The sequence below is a fragment of the Vicugna pacos genome, chromosome X (assembly GCF_048564905.1).
Source record: "Vicugna pacos chromosome X, VicPac4, whole genome shotgun sequence".
Taxonomy (NCBI): Eukaryota; Metazoa; Chordata; class Mammalia; order Artiodactyla; family Camelidae; genus Vicugna; species Vicugna pacos.
Window position 1 is genome coordinate 49,079,997 of NC_133023.1, and position 19,763 is coordinate 49,099,759.

Genomic DNA, 19,763 nt, shown 5'->3' on the forward strand with positions numbered 1-19,763 from the left:
GTATAGTGGCCCAGGGTTAGATGGGTTGGGAGAAGAGGGAGTCTGGATAGCAGAAGCCCCTTGGTTTTGATGATGCCACTTTCCTCTAGCATGCCTGGGAACCTGGTGCAAATAACATGACCTAGAAAGGAAGAGACTCAGAAAAAAAATGAGTGGATTCTACAAGGGATCCTGTTTTGAGTTCCTGTTTTGCCCATCAAGAAGCATCATAATGTAGTTAACAAGTGGGAAGAAGACCTTTCAGTGTGAAAAAAACTGTCAGGAATTACTAAGACATGACCTGAGGACCTCTATGTTTGCTGTTCATGATGGACTTTTGCAGAACTGTGTAAACTAAAACTGTTGAATAGTTGCTGAGCTGATAAAAGGAAAGGATAATGCTGAGAACCAGAGTTTATCTGGCCTAAGAAAACATACCTCTCCCCAGTAACAAATCAGATGCATTCCATAACCCAATCATATTGTATAGAATCTAATTCTTGGTAAACAATTTGTGTAAGCCTGCATTAACTTCTTTCTTTTCCTGTCAAAGCCCCTGGCTATTTTCCTGTAGTAGGACACTATTCTAATTTCCTCTGGAATCTGTGATCCTCAGATTGCAATTCTAAGACCACAAATAAACTGCCTTTTTGCCTCTTTACAGCCCATGGTCCTTTCAGCTGATATTTTTTGGTGTCAGAAGTAAGAGCTGAAGCATTATGCCCAGCTCCAAAGCCACGATGGATTTGAGCAAGTTGTCTGTGTGAGCCCATTGTGCTTCATTGCCTCCCTGGTGGCTCCAGGCCCAGACAATAAGTCCTCTCGGTCCCGAACCTCCTGTCTTGGTTGAGGTTCAGGTCTTTATTCTGTGTGTCTTTTGTTCAATCAATTGATCACTTAAGGGCTTGCTCCCTTTTGGTGAGTGCATCATAATGAGTCATTCACAGTATAAGACTGTTATGGGGAAGGATTCTCCCCCATCTGGGACTCCTGCTGGGTACCTACACAAAAAGTATGGGGCTGCCTCCTGTGCTTACCTAGGTAAATGGCAATGGTATACCAAAGAAGACATAAAATTGACCTGGCCACAATGGGGAACCTTTGAAATTCCAAAATTTTTCTTTTTGTGCACACAATTATATGCCAAGGGATCTAAACTAAACAATAGAGTGGAAAGCCTATTTCAATTGTTATGCTGAAGACTCCCAATGAACTCACAAAACCCAAAGTGTTTGTGGATCTAAAATTTTTTCACTTCAGGATATTGTTTCTAAGCACACTGCTGCAAATAAAGATCTCTACTCTTGTCTAAATAGTATGGAAAAGTCTCAAGAGAATTTTCCTCCCCTCCTTCTTTGGCTCCTGCTTACCCAGAATTTGCTAAGTCTGTATTTCTGATTCTCCTGTTCCTCCTGCAAAATCCTCACCCTCTATCTACTAGCCCTACCACAAAAAATCTTTCCCTTTGTCATTATATTGAACCTTGCTGGCACCCAAAATCTGGTAGACTATAGACTTTGATCTCCTGAAGAATTATGGACCATAGCTAAGGAATTTCCCAAGGTCTACTTTGTGGAAGAATTTAACTTTGTGATGCAAACCTATGATCCAAGGTTCTTTGACTTGTTTCTACTAACCCACATTTTAGCAGAGAAAGCCAAGCCAGACACTGGCAAACTACTTCCAGCTGGCTTCATTGAAAGATAGCCATAGAAAGGGCTTTAGTGCAGTGGAACCAGCTTCTCAGGTGGCTCAAGCCCTTCATGAAGCAATTCCTTGGGATTTTCTCTGTTCTATTGACTGGGGGAAAATTCAGTCTACTACACAATGACCTAATGAAACTGTTCATGATCATTATTCACGCCTATAGACAGTATTCTGGGAAAACTCTGGAAAACCTGCTGCAGCAAATAATATTCAAACCATCTTTAATTCAATGTTTAATACAGGATTAGATGAGGAACTCAGACTGTTGGTGAAACAGGCACATTTAAATTGGGAAATAAAGGTCCCTCCTGATCTAGTTGATTTGGCTAATCAGCTATCTAAAACAAACAAAATTCAAAAAAAAAAGATGACTAAAATCATGAATTTGCAGCTGCATCAATTGGTCACTGCTGCTCAATGGCCACCTCAATGGAAAGACTAAAATTCCTGTAAGGGCTCCTTCCAGGATGGGGTCCCTGCCATTACTGTGAGCAGCCTGACCACTGGAAGAATTGCTCAAATTTAAAAAGAAGGCCCTATCAGTAGCACAAAGCCCCTTGCCCTGACCCTTTCCATGAACTTTCTGAGATATTTGAGAAGAACGTCCCTCTTGTAGACACTCATGAATACTGATGCTCTGAGGAAAGTATAGGGGTCTTCATAGTACTCCCACTAATACCACTGGGCTGTTTTATAGGAGCTCAGGCTATTACTGCTCTTGTGGACACAGGAGCAACGTTGCCTATCCTGAACCCTCACTAGAATCAAGCCCCCCCTTCCTCGAAGAACAAAAAAGGTATAAATGGTGGTAGTTTCCTACAGTTATGAAGATAAGCAAATTGTCCCCATTGTCTTTTGACATAGGCTCTTTTCAGGGAACTCAGCAGTTCCTTCTTGTTCTTTGTGCTCCTGTACACATTTTGGGCCAAAACCTATTGGAAAAATTACAAGCTAATATTTCCTTTTACCCAAAAGGAGAAACATACTCACAAATCCTTGACCTCTCTAAGTCTACTTCTGAATTTAGTACTAATATTGAAATTCCCGTCTTTGCTCTTTTCTTGTCAATTCCCAGTTGTAAGGATTTGCTAGATTCTGTTCCCCCTACCTTATGTTCTACTTCTCCAAATGACATAGGATGAATGTATTCAGTACCACCAATTAAGATCAAAATAGATCCTAATAAGTCTTTGCCTCACCTCAGATAGTACCCTCTTAGGCCTGAGGCCCTGGAAAAGAATTTGTCCTACCATTAAGACACACTTTCAGAAGGGCTTCATAAACCCATACACCAGTCCTTGAAACACATCAGTCCTTCCTATATGCAAGCCTCATTGTCAAGGTTGGCATTGTATTCAAGATCTCTGAGCCATAAACAATATAGTCATACCACATCACCTTGTGGTCCCCAACCCTCATACCAAACATCCAATTATTTCCAGTCACAGATTTATATAGTGCTTTTCTTCAGCTTTCCTGTCCATCCAGGTAGCCAGTACCTATTTGCTTCTATAAGAGAAGGATGACAATTTACTTGGACTGTTATGCATCAGGGCTACATGGAAAGCCCTACTTATTTTTCACAGATATTGTGGTAAGCTTTGGCCAATGTAAATTTTACTCATGGCTCTAATTTACTCCAAAATCTTGATGAACTTTTGCTATGCTCCCCCACTGAGGAAGCAATCCTCAGGACAACCTATATCTCCTCATTCAGCTAGCACACAAAAGGCTTAAGTTTTCAAGGGATAAGCTCCAATTTGTTCAAACTTAAGTAAGATACTTGGGTAATTTGCTTATCCCTCCTCCAAGAGCTAATGCTTGATCCTACACACATCCCGGACATTTCTCAGTTTCCCCTTCCTTCCATCAAGTGCCAGTTGAGACACTCTTTCAGTCTAGAAGGCTACTGCAGAAGTTGGGGGTCCCAATATCTCCTGTATATACAATCCCTCTATTATCTTTTAAAGGACAGCAGGCCCAATTCTCTTGTTTGGAATAATGAGGCTGAGTCAGCTTTTAAAACTTTAAAAACTCAGTTGGCCACAGCCACTGCTTTAGGACATCCTAATTATTCTCTTCCCTGTCTACTATTCATACATGATGTGAGCGGAAATGCCCTTGGAGTGCTCTTTCAGCCCCACTCCAAAGCAGGCCTAATAGCTATTATACCCAACAGTTAGACTCCATAGATTGAGGACTTCCACTTTGCTTCTGATCAATAGCAGCCACCACTGCCCTTCTTCAGGCTGCAGGAGATAATTATGGGGTCTTCCTTATGGGTTTTTGTCCCTCACTCTGTTCAGTTACTCTTGAACTCACATCATACATAACACGTACTCACTAGCCAATGGATATCTTATGAAATTGTATTGCTTTCCTCTCCAGTATCACTGTGTCTCATTTTTAACTCCCTAAATCCTGCTACTCTCTTACCATTACCAACAGATGAGACCCCACATGACTGCATAACCATGACTGATCTTTTGACTAGTCCACATTCAGATTTACAAGAAACACTTTTTAGACAACCCCAACATTTCTTGGTTTACAGTTGGCTCCTACATATAGAATGATGATGGACATCTGAAAGCTTGATAGGCTATTGCTACTCCCTTAATGTTAACAGAATCCAATGTTCTACCTTTTGTTTCTTTAGCTCAACATGCTAAACTATATGCACACACTCATACCTGGATTTTGGCCTTTGGCAAATGCACTAACATTTACACTGATAGCAGGTATACTTTTGGAGTTGCTCAAAACTTTGGAATGCCTTGGAAAGAGAGGTTTTTTGACCTTAGAGGAAAATTAAATTTAAAATGGTCCCTTCATTAGGGCCTTGCTGGATACAATCTTGCTGCCACAACTGGCAATAATAAATGTCCTAGGGCATTCCAAAGACAACACTGAGGAAGGAAAGGGGAACTGATTGGCCAAAAGAGCTGCTAAGGCAGCAGCATTATAAGATTTAAGTTCCATAAAGGAACCTCTTCTGATACATCATTCTATTCACAACAGGTTAGCTACTAATTGGAAGGACACCTGAGATTTAAAGGATATTATCAGAGATGGGCAATTGCATGCTAAGCTAAGGAACAGAGGTGGGTTTCTGAAGGATGCACATTTGATCAACATACTGGGCTTTGGTATGAGCCAAATGGCCACCTTACTCTTTCTGCAGTTACTCAAGAAACCATATTAAAATTAACACATTAAATGAGTCATTGGGGGAGCTGATAAAATGCTAACCTGGGGAAAACAATACTTTTTGAAACTTTCTTCCAAAGCAGCAGCTGAAATAAGTCAGAATTATCAGATCTGCCCAAAATGTAACCTAGGAAAATCTATTCAAACTTACTTCTCAGAGCCACTTTCCTTTGCCTCCTGGTCCCTCTTCTATCCGACAACTGGATTTTATCCAGATGTCTCCCTTTCAAGGATGCAAATATGTTCTGGTGATGCTGTGCACGTATTCCCATTGGGTGGAAGGCTTTCCTTGCAGAGAAGCAACTTCCTGCAGTGGCCTAAATATTGTTGGAAGGGATCATTCCAACTTGGGGAATTCACCTGGAATTACATATTGATAAAGGTGCCCATTTTACTGGACAATTTCTAAATGCTGTATGTGAAATCTATATACTATACTACAACAATTCCACTGTGACTATCATCCTCAATTTTCTAGTCTAGTGGAAAGAACTGATGGCATAATCAAAACTCAACTGGCAAAAATCTCTGAGGCCTTCAGCCTTCCATGGCCTAAATTGCTACCCCTAGTTCTATTAAATTTAAGATTTATACCCACTGGAGAACAAAAACTGTCACCATTTGAAAAAAATACCGAAAGACCCATGATTCTTGGCTCAGGACTATATAAGCCTCGTCTTCTAGTCAAGGGAATCTTTTACATTATTGTCAAAGACTCATTAAGGCTCTTTAATAATTGAGCACCTGGTTGAAAAATCTATCCACAGTGCATTCCTGGGAGACAGAGATGAAGATACAGAATAGCACAGTTTTACAACCAAGGGACTGCTTATTGGAAAAGATATCTTTTAAAGGAATCCTTACAGCCCAGAGTCAAGGGACCCTATCAGGTACTTTTAACCAACTTCTGAGCCACTAAAACCTAAAGGCTTTGATTCTTGGATTCATGTTTCCCATGTTAAAAAAAAAAAGCTTCCCCACCTGAATGGGCATCTGAAACAGTTGGAGAACTAAAACTGAATTTGACCCAGAAGCAAAGCAGATAGCAACTAATGTAGACAGTTATCCCAAGACTTTGGACAAGACTGGTACTTTCCATGATCCCATTTAGAAAATCCTTCAAGTTAACCCTTTTCTAACTTCTGTCATCATAGAGTTGCTACATACTCTTCATTGTGTAATAAGTGATGATCCATCAACTTGTTTCCTTCTTAAACTCCTTCTTATAGATATATTTTCAAGGAGTGAAAATTTCTGTGAATAGGTTTATGCCTGGAATTCAAGTTTAAAGGAAGTGGCCTTGGCCCTTTGGTCCTTTGATTTTGACTATGAATGACTGGAGAATTGAACTTTTGGGACTCCTTCTTGAAGCTAACAGTTAATTAATGCTCTTTGCCCTACTACATACAGTGGGCATCCTCCATGAGTGGTAATTTTATGAAAACAATAAATCCTGCATTAACTCTGATGGAAATAAGCCTCTGGATCCAATTCTTGGCCATTCAATTAATCTATTCAGCTTGGGATTCTTTCAATAACCAAGGCCAGGAGTCACCCTTAGTTCTCTTTCTATTAAAGTGGCAGACTTTTCCTGGGATAGTTCTTTTACTAGAGTTATGTTAATACTATCTCTCTTAATATCCATCTAGACTACTTACGCCTGGGAAAATAATGTCTTATGCTGAATTTGCCTAAGTCTAGTCACTGGAGGAAATCTAACAGACTGTTGGATATGACAATGGCACCATAGATCATTAATTGATTGCTGGGATCCCCTTGCCTTGGCTATTGCCAAAATTACTGGTACCCTTCCACCATGTTTTATTCAGAATTCATCTACTCTCTTAGCGTACCATGTACATCTACTCAAATCCATGGCTCCTCTTCCTTGTTTTCCTTGTTTGGAATCAGATAAAACCCCAAACAGTTCCTTAGTAACATGTGTTCCAACAGGATGCTGTGGTTACTCCAAAACATCGGACCCAGCTTCCAAACAACTACCTTTACTTCACTGTGCAACAACAAATCATATTTTCATGATAACCCCCATGAATTTCAATAAAAAAAGTTTCTAGGATGCTCAAATATAACCAACCCATGGTTTAATTTGACCTTTGACATCTCCTTTCTCTGTGTTCCACATATGTCTTTATTTGTGGTTGGAAGAGTACCACCTGGGTGATTTCCTGCCTCAATCCCCTAACCTCAGGTTCTCAATGTGCACTAGGATTTTTAATAGTTTCTTTGACTGTGTTAACATCTTCAGAAATTACCAAATGGCACAAACACTTTACTTACCGCCTCCAATGAGAAACTCCTTCTGAGGGATTCCACAGGTTCCCAAGAATTATATTCACCATGTGGGGTATTAGAGCCCTTCAACAAATTATTAAAAACCTCTCTGTTACCATACCAGGCACAGCTAATACCACAGCTAAAGCATTAAGTGACCAAAAAAGACTTCCTAAATTTGCTTCCAATTGTTGTGTGAGCTAAAAGATTTGCCTTGGACTACCTTCTAGCAGAACTTGATGGTGTCTGTGCCCTGTTAAATATGCCCTGTTGTACTTGGATAAATGCCTCTGTTATAGTAGGAACTCAGATTGGGATCCTACAAAACAAGGTCACTTGGCTTCTTTCTTATATACTTAACTCCACTAATGTTTGATTTATTTAGTTGGTTACCCTCAAATACTGCATCGTGGTTTAAAACTGTTCTGCAAACTGGGTTATTTCTCTTAATACCTGTTGCCTTGAAATTAAAAAAAAATACCTTGAGACAAATGAAAATGAAAACACAACCACACAAAATTTATGGGACACAGCAAAAGCAGTGCTAAGAGGGAAGTTTATAGAGATACAAGCCTTCTTCAAAAAATAAGAACAATCTAACGCAATACCTAGAAGGATTAGAAAAAGAAGAGCAAAAATCCACAGAACGCAGCAGAAAGAAGAAAATAATAAAGATCAGGGAGGAAATAAATAAAATAGAGATTAAAAAACATAGAAAAAAATCAATCAAACCAAAAGCTGGACTTTTGAAAAAGTAAATAAAATTGACAAACCTCTGGCCAAATTCACAAAGATGAAAAAAAGAGAGAACAAATAAGTAAAATACGAAAGGAAAATGGACAAATTACAACAAATAAAATAGAAATACAGAATATCATACAAAAATGTTATGAAAAAGTATATGGGAGCAAACTGGATAACCTAGAGGAGATGGACAAGTTTCTGGCAACATACAGTCCAGCAAGACTGAAACAGGAAGAAACTGACAACTTGAACAAACTGATCACTAGAAATAAAATCGAATTAGCAATAAAAAACCTCCCTACAAATAAAAGTCCAGGACTAGACGGCTTCATTGGGTAATTCTACCAAATATAAAAAGAAGAAATCATAGCAGTCCTTCTCAAACTCTTCCAGACGATTGAAAAGGCAGGAATACTCCCAAACTCATTCTATGAAGCCACCATCACCCTGATACCAAAACCAGACAAAGACACTACCAAAATAGAGAATTATAGGCCAATATCACTGATGAAAATAGATGCCAAAATCCTCACCAAAATATTAGCAAATAGAATCCAACAGCACATAAAAAAGATTAAACATCATGACCAAGTGGGGTTCATCCCAGGGACAGAAGTGTGGTTCAACAAATGCAAGTCAATCAATGTAATATAGCACACCAACAAGAGAAAGGACAAAAACCACATGATCATCTCAATAGATGCAGAAAAGACATTTGATAAAATTCAACACTGATTTATGATAAAAACTCTCACCAAAGTGGGTATAGAGGGAACATATCTCAACATAATAAAAGCTATACATGACAAACCTACAGCCAGCATAGTACTCAATGGTGAAATACTCAAAAGTTTCCCACTAAAATCTGGGAAAATACCAGGATGCCCACTATCACCACTCCTATTCAACATAGTCTTGGAAGCCCTAGCCACAGCAATCAGGCAGGAGAGAGAAATAAAAGGCATCCAAATTGGAAAAGAAGAGGTAAAAGTGGCACTATATGCCGACGACATGTTCCTATATACAGAAAACCCTAAAAGGTCCACACAAAAACTACTAGAGCTGATTGAAGAATTCAGCAAGGTAGCAGGTTACAAGATTAATGTTCAAAAATCAGTTGCATTTCTTTACAGTAATGATGAATCAACAGAAAAATAAAGTAAAAGAATCATTTTTAAAATAGCACCTAAAGTAATAAAATACCTAGGAATCAATTTAACCAAGGAGGTGAAAAACTTATACATGGAGAACTATAAACCATTGATGAAGGAAATTAAAGAAGACTGTAAAAATGCAAAGATATCCCATTCTCTTGGATGGGAAGAATCAATATTATTAAAATAGTCACACTGTCCAAGGCAATCTACAGATTTAATGCAATCCCTATCAAATTATCCAGGACATATTTCACAAAACTAGAACAAATCATAATAAAATTTATATGGAACCATAAAAGACCTAGAGTTGTCAAAGCATTACTGATGAAAAAGAAAGAGGCTGGAGGAATAACTCTCCCAGACTTCAGACAATACTATAGTGCTACAGTCATCAAGACAGCCTGGTATCAATATAAAAACAGACATACAAACCAATGGAACAGAACAGAGAGCCCAAAAATGAGCCCACAAACTTTTGGTCAATTTATCTTCAAAAAAGAAGCAAGAATATTCAATGGAATAAAGACAGTCTCCTCAGCAAATGGCATTGGGAAAACTGGATAGCAGCATGTAAGTCAATGAAGCTAGAACACTCCCTTACACCATACACAGAAATAAATTCAAACTGGATGAAATACTTAAATCTAAGGCAAGGTACAATAAACCTCCTAGAAGAAAATATAGGCAAAACATTATCTGACATACATCTCAAAAATGTTCTCCTAAACTGTCCACTCAAGTAATAGAAATAAAAGCAAGAATAAACAAATGGGACCTAATGAAATTACAAGCTTCTGCACAGCAAAGGAAACCATAAGTAAAACAAAAAGTCAACTTACTGAATGGGAGAAAATCTTTGCAAGTGAAACCGACAAAGGCTTGATCTCCAGAATATATAAGCAGCTCATACAACTTAACAAGAAACAACCAAACAACCCAATCCAAAAATAGGCAGAAGACCTAAACAAGCTATTCTCCAAGGAAGACATACAAATTATCAATAGGCACATGAAAAAATGCTCCATATCACTAATTATCAGAGAAATGCAAATCAAACTACAATGAAGTATCACCTCACACCAGTCAGAATGGCCATCATTCAAAAATCTACAAATGAGAAATGCTGGAGAGGCTGTGGAGGAAAAGGAACCCTCCTTCACTGCTGGTGGGAATGCAGGTTGGTGCAGCCACTGTGGAAAACGGTATGTAGATTCCTCAAAAGGCTAGGAATAAACTTATCATATTACCCAGAAATCCTACTCCTGGACATATATCCAGAAGGAAGCCTACTTCGAGATGACATCTGCACCCCAATGTTCATAGCAGTGCAATTCACAACAGCCAAGACATGGAAAAAACCTAAATGTCCATCAATAGGTGACTGGATAAAGAAGAAGTGGTATATTTATACAATGAAATACTACTCAGCCATAAAAACCAACAACATAATGCCTTTTGCAGCAACATGGATGCTCCTGGAGAATGTCATTCTAAGTTAAGTAAGCCAGAAAGAGAAAGAAAAATACCATATGAGATTGCTCATATGTGGAATCTAAAAAACAAAAACAAAAACAAACAAACTAACAAACAAAACAGAGCGTAAATACAGGACAGAAATAGACTCATAGACAGAGAATACAGACTTGTGTTTGCCAGGGGGGCGGAGGGTGGGAAGGGATAGACTGGGATTTCAAAATTGTAGAATAGATAAACAAGATTATATTGTATATCACAGAGAAATATACACAAAATATTATGGTAGCTCACAGAGAAAAAAAATGTGACAATGAGTGTGTATATGTCCATGTATGACTGAAAAATTGTGCTGAACACTGGAATTTGACACAACTTTATAAAATGATTATAAATCAATAAAAAATGTTAAAAAATAGCCAGAAAGAGAAAGAAAAATACCATATGAGTTTGCTCATATGTCGAATCTAAAAAGAAAAGAAACAAAAAGCATAAATACGAAACAAAAACAGACTCATAGACATAGAATACAAACTTGTGGTTGCCGAGGGGGCGGGGGTGGGAAGGGATAGACTCGGATTTCAAAATTATAGAATAGATAAACAAGATTATACTGTATAGCATAGGGAAATATATACAAGATATTATTGTAGCTCACAGAGAAAAAATGTGACAATGAATATATATATATGTTCATGCATAACTGAAAAAATGTGCTCTACACTGGAATTTGACACATTTTAAGATGATTATAAATCAATAAAAAATGTTTTAAAAAACTGTAGCCAGCTTCTTTACATTGATAATGTGCTTGCTTACATTGATTGCTTCTATACTTAACCATTCTACTGCTCAGTTGACGTTCATGCAAATAAGTATACTTGAGGCAGCACAACATCATGATAACTCAAATGAATTTTCCATTCTCTCTATTGATTCATTCACCCAACTGCCCTCCAAGGGACTCTTGGATCCAGAGCAGTCATCCTAGCCACTCTGGGTACATGGGAATAAGAATTGCTCCAGTGATGTTTTCTTCAGTAAAAATCATGGGCAAAGGGGGGAAATGTGAAAAAAATTCTCAGGAATGACTGAGACATAACCTGAGGACCTCCAATTAGCTGTCCAGGCTGAACTTTTACTGAACATTCCATATTAAAACCGCTGAATAGTTGCTAAGCTGCTAAAAGGAGAGAATAATGCTGAGAACTGGACTTTATCTAGCCTAAGGAAACATACCTTTCCTTAGTAATGAATGAGATGTATCCCATAACTCAGTCTTATGTGTAGAATAGTTTTACCCTCAATACAAATTCTTGGTAAACAACTTGTTTAAGTCTACAGTGACTTCCCTCTTTTTCTGTAAAAACCCCAAACCATTTTCTTCTAGTGGGACACTATTCTGCTTTCTTCTGGATATTCTGTGATCAATGAATTGCAATTCTAAGATCCCAAATAAACTGCCTTTTTGCCTCTTATAGTTAGTGATCCTTACAGTTGATATTACAAAAAAGCTCTCACACACATCCTTCTATTTAGTCTTACAACCACCCTATGAAGTGAGCAGAGCAAATTTCGTGATCCTCACTTGGTAAAGGAGGAAAGAAAGTCTCAGAGAGGTTAAATAATTTGTCTAAAGTCATCAGCTATTAGTTGAAGGGACCAGCATTCTAATTCAAGTTTTCCAGTTTAAAAGTCTGTGCTCTTAATCGATTACAGCACACTGGGTTTTTATGTGGACTTCAGTTAGCCTGGGCCATATCCGTTATGATCAATAGAAAAAAATTAAGCAGAGACTAGTTGTAACTCTTCCCTGAACCTCAGCCTCATATGGTAGAAAGAAAATTGACAGAAGGGAGGTGGAATTGGAATAAAAAGAAGCTAGAGTTGAGGAGGGAAAGGTAGGGTCTGGAAAGAAAAGCAGCAGAAGAGTCTCTAAATGAGGGGTCAGCTGTACACGGAGGCCAACTGGCCTGGCAATACAAACTCCTGGGTTTTTCTTCCTAGTTGAGCAGGGTCAGGTCCACTCTGCTACATGTCCTTCCTTTCCCATGGCCCAGCTTGGGGTTGGACAGATGCTTTTGCCTCACAAACCCACACATGCATGCTGGAGCTGGGGTGGGGCCGGTAGTGGTGGTCTGGGCAGGCAGCCATTGGTGCAGGTTAGGGGCAAAGGTAGTCAAGAGGAGGATAGAAAAAAGCTGGATAAAGGAAGTAACTTTCCTCGAGGAGACGCCATGTGGCGTACTCAAGAAAGGCTGTTACAAGTGCAGCAAGTGTGTATAAAAGGTTGGATTAAGAGGGTATATGAGGTAAAGGCTGCAGGGCCGGGAAGAGCTGCTGTCGGAGGGACAGGGCAGGGAGGGACCCGCCGTCGCGTGAAAGGATGGCTGACGCAGACAATCTCTCCTCCGAGCCGCCGCCTCCCAGAGGCAAGTCCCAAAAGACAGTTCAGTTTGGTTGAAAGGGAGCGAAAACCCAGAAAGAGAACTCAGGTTGGGCGCGGAAGAGGGCATCAAAGAGCACACAGAAAAGGTTTAAGGGGGTGTGCCTGAACTCGCGGCTGAGTACCGAGAGGGAGCCCGCGGCTCCTAGCCTCGCCTAACTATTCTCCTTACCCTGGGCACCGTGATATGGTCCATGACTGTGGTTCCCACCACCCGAGTGTCTCGGTGGTACTCAGGCTGCTGCCAGCGCCACTGTTGCTTTTTCTGCCGCAACACACTGCAGCTGCATCCTTTCCAACCTGGGCTCCAGCCCTGCCCTCCCTGTCCTGGATCAAGCTCTCCTCACCTGATCTTCGCCTAGTCTCCTATCGCGACACTTCGCTCATGGCGGCTTCCTCCTTCTTGCTTCCCGGCAAATGCCCTTTTTCTTTTGGGGAGCTTCTCAAAATGCAAAGGAAACTGTGCTAACGATACATTTTAGCTCTCTAAGAGCACTTGGTTTAAGATCCAGCAATTGTGGGCTTTTACAAAATTTTTAAAGGCAAAACTACTAGGAATGGAGACAAGAGACAGAACAGTGACACATTAGGCTCACAAATATTTCTAGGACTGCTTCCATTCTCTTAGGTTTAAAAAAAAAACAGATTATTTTGGTTCAGACAACACAATTGGCCCAGCCTAGGGGTTCTCAAGTCCCAGACTTGAGTACTGCCACCCTTCTCACACCCCATGATGTTGTAAGTATTCTGATCACCAATATCATTCCATTACTCTAAAGTTAATAGTGATGGCACCCTACAGAGATAGCACATGGTGATAACTGAGTTTCAGAAGAGCTTCCTGTAAAACCTTGAGCAAGTCATTGTAAAATATTTTTGAAATGCTTTATAAGCATATCCTCCTCTCACTTTTGTCATTTACAAGTCTACTGTCATCAAACTAGCTAAGGCCTGGACTATTACAGTAGTCTCATAACTTTTGTCATCACAGGTGAGGACCAAGGACCCACTGGGGCACTTCTCAGATGAGGTGCAGTCATTTAGTAATGTACTCTGAATCAGATTTGTGATGGAAAAGAGAACAGTCTGGGAGTAGGAAAACCTGGGTTTTACTTTCAGGTCTACCACTAACTTGCTGTGTGACCTTGGGCAAATCATGTCACCTCTCTGAGCCTTAAGTTGCCCAAGATTACAATGAGGGTGTTGGTTACAATCTCTAGGGTCATTTCTAGTTCTACTACTGTGATATTATGGTTTGCAATCTCACCTCCCCTACAAAGTGATTTCTTTCTTCTTTGAGCATCCGTAACATTTGCTAAACTACTCATTCATCATATTCTGCCTTTTACCCTAGCCTAAAAGCCCTTCCCTCAGTCCATGACCCAGTTATCCCCTGAGCTGACATTCTGTGATTTTCAGTCCTTTTACTGTCAAACCTCTCAGAAGGATAGTCTATCCCAATCATTTTCTCCAAGTCTTCAGAACATACTCAGTCTATGCTAACTGCTCCTCTTATTTGGGTCTTTTATAATCATCATGAACTCCAATTACAACCAATAGCTTTTATCTGTGCTCAATCTCTATTTGTTCTGCAGTGTTTAACACTGTTGATTCACTTTCTTTTTGACACTCTTTCTTCCCTTGGCCTTTGTTATAAAGCAGGCTCACCGCCTCATCCCTAACTGTTCCTTTTCTGTCTTCCTCCCAATTCCTCTTGCCCTTCTTTATCCATTTCCCTGGATTCTGTCCTCATTCCTCTACTCTCTGTATTTTCTTTCCTTTAGTAATCTAGATCTAATCTTTAAGTCTAATCCTTATCATCTGATAGGGGACTCCCAAATTTACATCTCAAGTCCTGTCTTCTTTCTCCTGAGCTCGTTTGAAACTTCCAACTCTTCCCTGAGAGTCCCACTTTGATGTTGCTGCTAGTGGCAGAAAAAAGACCCCTCAACTTTCACACACCCTCCTACACCCTACCCTCTCCCACTTCTGCCACTTGCTCTTTAAGTTTTATTATCCCTATACCATACACCCAGTTGCTCAGACACAAACTTCATTTCCAAGCTGTTTGGAATAGTTAAAAGGAGTGTATTCTTCAGGTTAAAATTTTGGCTCAGCTATTTGCTAATGGTACATGACCCTGGGCAAGTTACACAACCTCTCTGGGTCTCAGTTTTCTCATCTATAAACCTGTTCTAGTAATGTGCTTTTGGGCATTCAAAGAGGTAACATATATCAGGTGCCAGGAACATCATAAGGGCATGATGAGTATTGGTGGTTACCTTCCGTTCCTCAACTCAACTGTTAAACAAGTCTGCTCTTCTCCTGTCTCATAGATGATTACCCTGCTTCCTAGTTCACTGATAAAATAGAAGCCATCAAAAAGGAACTTCCACATCCTCCCACAACAAAATCTAATTGTTGCCCTGCATGTGAACCCCTCTAATCTTCCTTCAATGAATCAACTACCCCTGAGACTTCCTAAGGCAACTCCTCCATTTGTCCACTCAATTTTATTGTCCCTCACCTACTCAGTTGTCCCTTGATCATTTCCACCAGCAAAAGAACATAGTATAATATTTCCAATTTTAGGAAATTCTTTCTTGACCCTCATTCCTCTCCCCATCTACCATCCCCCCATTTCTGTTGCACTTTGTAGCAAAACTCCTACAAAATCTGTCTAAATTAATTATCTGACTCCACTTCTTTTCTTGTCCTCCTATTCTTTCTTGAAACCACTCTAATCAGGTATTGTTCCCACCATTCCACCAAATTACACTTGTCAAGTTTACCAGTAATCTTCATGCTGCAAAATCCATTGGGTAATCATCAGACTTCTTGTCATCTCAGCAGTATTTGATCACTCCTTTCCCCTTGATTTATATTTTTAACTTGGGGCCACTACTCTCGTTTCTACTTCTCTGACATCTCTTTCCTAATCTTCTTTGCTGCTTCTCCCTTATAGGGAGATAGGTAGGTAACTATCTCTATATGTTGGAATGCTGTCAGGAATTAGACCTTGGTCCTCTCCTCATGCATTTAAATACCATATATTTGCAAACAACTTCCAAAATTTTATCTCCAGTCCTGATCTGTCCTCTGAACTCTTAAACTTACATAATATCCAACAGCATACTGACATGTCTATTTGGATGTCTTAGAGGCATTTCAAACTTACCCTATCCAAAACAGAACTTTTGATTTCTATCTTTGTAATCTGGTCTTCCTATAGTATTTCTCATCTAAGAAAATGGCAAATCCATCTTTCCAGTTGTTTAGGCCAAAAACCTTGGAGACATTATCTTTCTCTCATATCCCATAATCAACAAATCATCCAATCTTATTAACTCTTCTTTCAACATAGTCTCCAAATCCAACCACTTCTCACCCCTGTATTCTGACCCAAACCCCTATTTATCTTGCCTGGATTATTGTCATAGGCTGGTTTCTGTGTTTTGGCCCTGGTCTCCATAGAATCTATTCTATACATAGCATATTCTAGACTCTAGAATCTATAGTGATGTCAGTCTTTTGCTTAAAATCTGCCTGTGACTTCCCATCTCAGAGTAAAAGCCAAATCCTTAATCATGGCCTATGAACCCTTACATATTATCTAAGCCCAGTTTATCTCTAACTATATCTTCTATTGCTGTTTTCTCTCTTTGCTTATATCACATTGATCTTCTTGCTGTTTCTCAAATGTATGAGACATCCTCCTGCCTCAGAGCTTTCACACTTGCTGTTCCCTTTGCCCTAGGATGTTTTTCAATCAGATATCTATATATTCACTCCCTCATCTCTGCTATGTCTCTGATCAAGTGTCATCATATCAGATAAACCTTACTTGAGCACCCTATATTAAGTAAAACCATGACCACTTCTTCCCCAGCATTCTCTACCCTTTTAACCCTTTTCCTTCATAGTTATCAGTACCACCTGACATATTATAAATGTCTTTGTCAGGAATTATTTGTCTCTCCCCTCTAGGATGTCAGCTTCATAAGGGGAGGGAGGTTTTTGGTTTTTTTTTTACTACTTGATCTCCAAAGTCTTGAACATACCTGGTACACAGTAAGTATTCAATAAATATTCGTTGAATACATGAGTTTTCTAAGCTATCCTTGACTTTTTCCACCATTAACTTTAGTCATTCTTCCCAACAATTCCTCCTTAAAGGAAGCAAATTTCAGAGGAGCTAAGTTAAATTCAGAGGCACAGATGGTGGCTTGCCAAAGGTTGCAGAAGAGTCACAAATCAGATTGGACTCCCAGAGGAGTAGAGAAAGCCTTGGACTAAGAGGGAAAATATGGAAGAAGAAAGTATTACTCATATTTCAGTGAAGGGAATACTATTATCTATTTATTATTTGTCTTCTCCTATTATGATGCCAACTCCATGAGGTTTCTCTCTGTTCACTACTGTACTCCAATACCTAGAAAAGTACTTGGCACACAGTGAATTCTTGATGAATGCTCATTGAATGACTAGATGAAAATGAATTATTCTACACTCACAGTTGGTGTGGGTCAGAAGATAAACTAGAAGGAAAGAATCTAGAGTCAAGGAAATCTTTAGGAGGCTCTTATGGTCATTCCAAAAGAAGTTGTAAACCAGTGGTCCTGTTGACTTTTTGGCTTTGTACCTAGAGCTCAGATCTCAGATTAGTCAACATCTGAGATACTAGTTGCCACAGTAAATCTCACAAGTCCTACTTTATATCCAAACCTCTAACTCAATTATTGCCCATTTATGTTTTACTTTGAGAGCTACTTTAAATTGGGGTTGGTGTGCTTCCCATGGTATCCTAGGGAAGTAAGTAGGTGTATTTTGCCCCACTATCACACTAGCAGAAATATAGCCTCAGTAAGCTACTGCCAAAGGTCATCCATGATGTGGTAGATGATGCCTATTTAAAAAGTCACAGAGCCTTTGTGACCTCACTCCTGCTCTAGAGGTAGCTTGATAAATCACAGCACAGGGCAGCTGAGACATAACTTCATACAAGTCATCAAGACCTCCCTACCTTGCTGCTGGGGAGAGGCCATCAGAAACAGATTGTGTTTTTAGCTTATTTCAGTCTTAGCTTATCAGTCATCTTGAGCCAACTACCAACAATTTCTTTTGAAGACCAACTTGCTAGAAGGCATTTTATTCATCATTTAGAGACAGCTAAATTGAACCATGCAGTGTGTAGGGGATATAAGTAAAGAAGTCTGGCAAGACTGCCTCACCCTCTTCCTACAGACTGGTATGTGCTGTGATGCAGCAATAATCACCAATTCCCCACCCTGGTTGTTAGCTTCTTATCCTGAAGGCAACTTGTTCCAGTTAACCCAGGAAGAAATTCAAATCTTGCTGGCTAGAGAGGGAAGAGAGAAGTTGTTTCTTCAGGGAATCACCCTTGCAGGGACCAAATGCTTGTTGATTCGGGACAACCTATACACTGAAGGCAACAACACCATGGACCTCCGCACCAAAGGCCAGAGTCGGGGCAGCCAGGCAGTGACAGTAGTTCAGATCGAGTCTGTATACCTTGTGGTGGTGGGACAAAAAGGAACAGAAGGAGGGCCTCTCAACCTCAAGGCTTTTGAGATGGCAGGTTACATCAGAGAGGCCATTCGTCAACATATGGCCCATTTCTAACTAAATAAAAAGGAATTTGTGTTTCACCTGTAATTTGAATTTGGTGTTATGTGATTCACTTGCTACATTAACATAGTCTTGGGAAGAAAAAAAAGGGAGATCTCAGATCAGGTTTGGAGATGTGTGTGTGTGTGTGTGTGTGTGTGTGTGTGTGTGTGTGTGTGTTGTGTGTGTTTGGAGGGGGTACAGATTGGGGAGTGAGTATTCAGGCATTCGGTTTTTTTATGCCTTTGTTACACCTAGAACACTATCTTTCATTTCTTAGGAAATGGAGGAAAGATTAGTGGGCTGGGAACTGGAAAATCTTGGTTGTAATCCCAACTTCTTCCTAACTTACTATGAGATCTTTCTCTCTCTGGGCCTGTTTCCTTAACTGTACAATGAGAAATTCATTATGTCTTTAAGGCCCCTTCAAACTCTGGAAATTTAAGATTTTATAATATCACACACATCCTTCAAAATCCGGTTCCAGTTGAGGAAGCTTTCTCTGCCTGTCTCAAACCTTATGATACAGGAAAAATAAATGTGGAGCAGAGGATGGCCATGTTCCAGGTCTTGGTTGAGTCCCTGGGACACACCCCACCAAGGGTGGGTCCTTGGCTTCATGCAGGAAAGAACTAAAGAGTGAGTCACAGTTTAGTAAAAGTAGATTTATTCAGAAAGATACATACTCCATAGACAGAGAGAAGGCTGTTTCAGAAGACAAGAGAAAGGCCACAAAGTGTAGGAGCTGGGTGCTGTAAAAAATAGGTACACACTACATAGACAGAGTACAGTCTGTCTCAGAAGGGAGACTGGCCACGAGGTGTGGGGTTTGTTAATATTTATGGTCTCAGTAACTTCATATGTTAACAAGTGGGAGAATTATACCAAGTATTTTGGGGAAGGACTGGGAATTCCAGAAACTGGGCCACCACTCACTTTTTGACCTCTTATGGTTAGCCTCAGAACTGTCATGGCACCTGCGGGAGTGCCATTTACCATGCTAATGTATTACAGTAAGCGTATAATGAAGCTCAAGATCTACTAGAAGTCAAATCTTCCACCATCTTGGGCCTCCAGGCCTGTTGAGAGTTGAATTTTCTGCCACCTTGGCATTAATTGCTATGTTA

General features: G+C 39.8%; 1 protein-coding gene across 1 annotated transcript; it reads left to right on the forward strand.

Moving 5' to 3' along the window:
* Nucleotides 1-17,981: 17,981 nt before the first annotated feature.
* On the forward strand, nt 17,982-18,684 carry LOC102539805 (profilin-2-like). The gene has a single exon (XM_006217913.3). It carries the CDS (start codon nt 18,190-18,192, stop codon nt 18,649-18,651), a length of 462 nt encoding a protein of 153 aa, XP_006217975.1. The 5' UTR covers nt 17,982-18,189; the 3' UTR covers nt 18,652-18,684.
* The last annotated feature ends 1,079 nt before the right edge of the window (nt 18,685-19,763 follow it).

What these genes read in the sequence shown, in the direction of transcription:
- LOC102539805 (XM_006217913.3), top strand. Translation starts at nt 18,190, where the DNA reads ATGCAGTGTGTAGGGGATATAAGTAAAGAAGTCTGGCAAGACTGCCTC.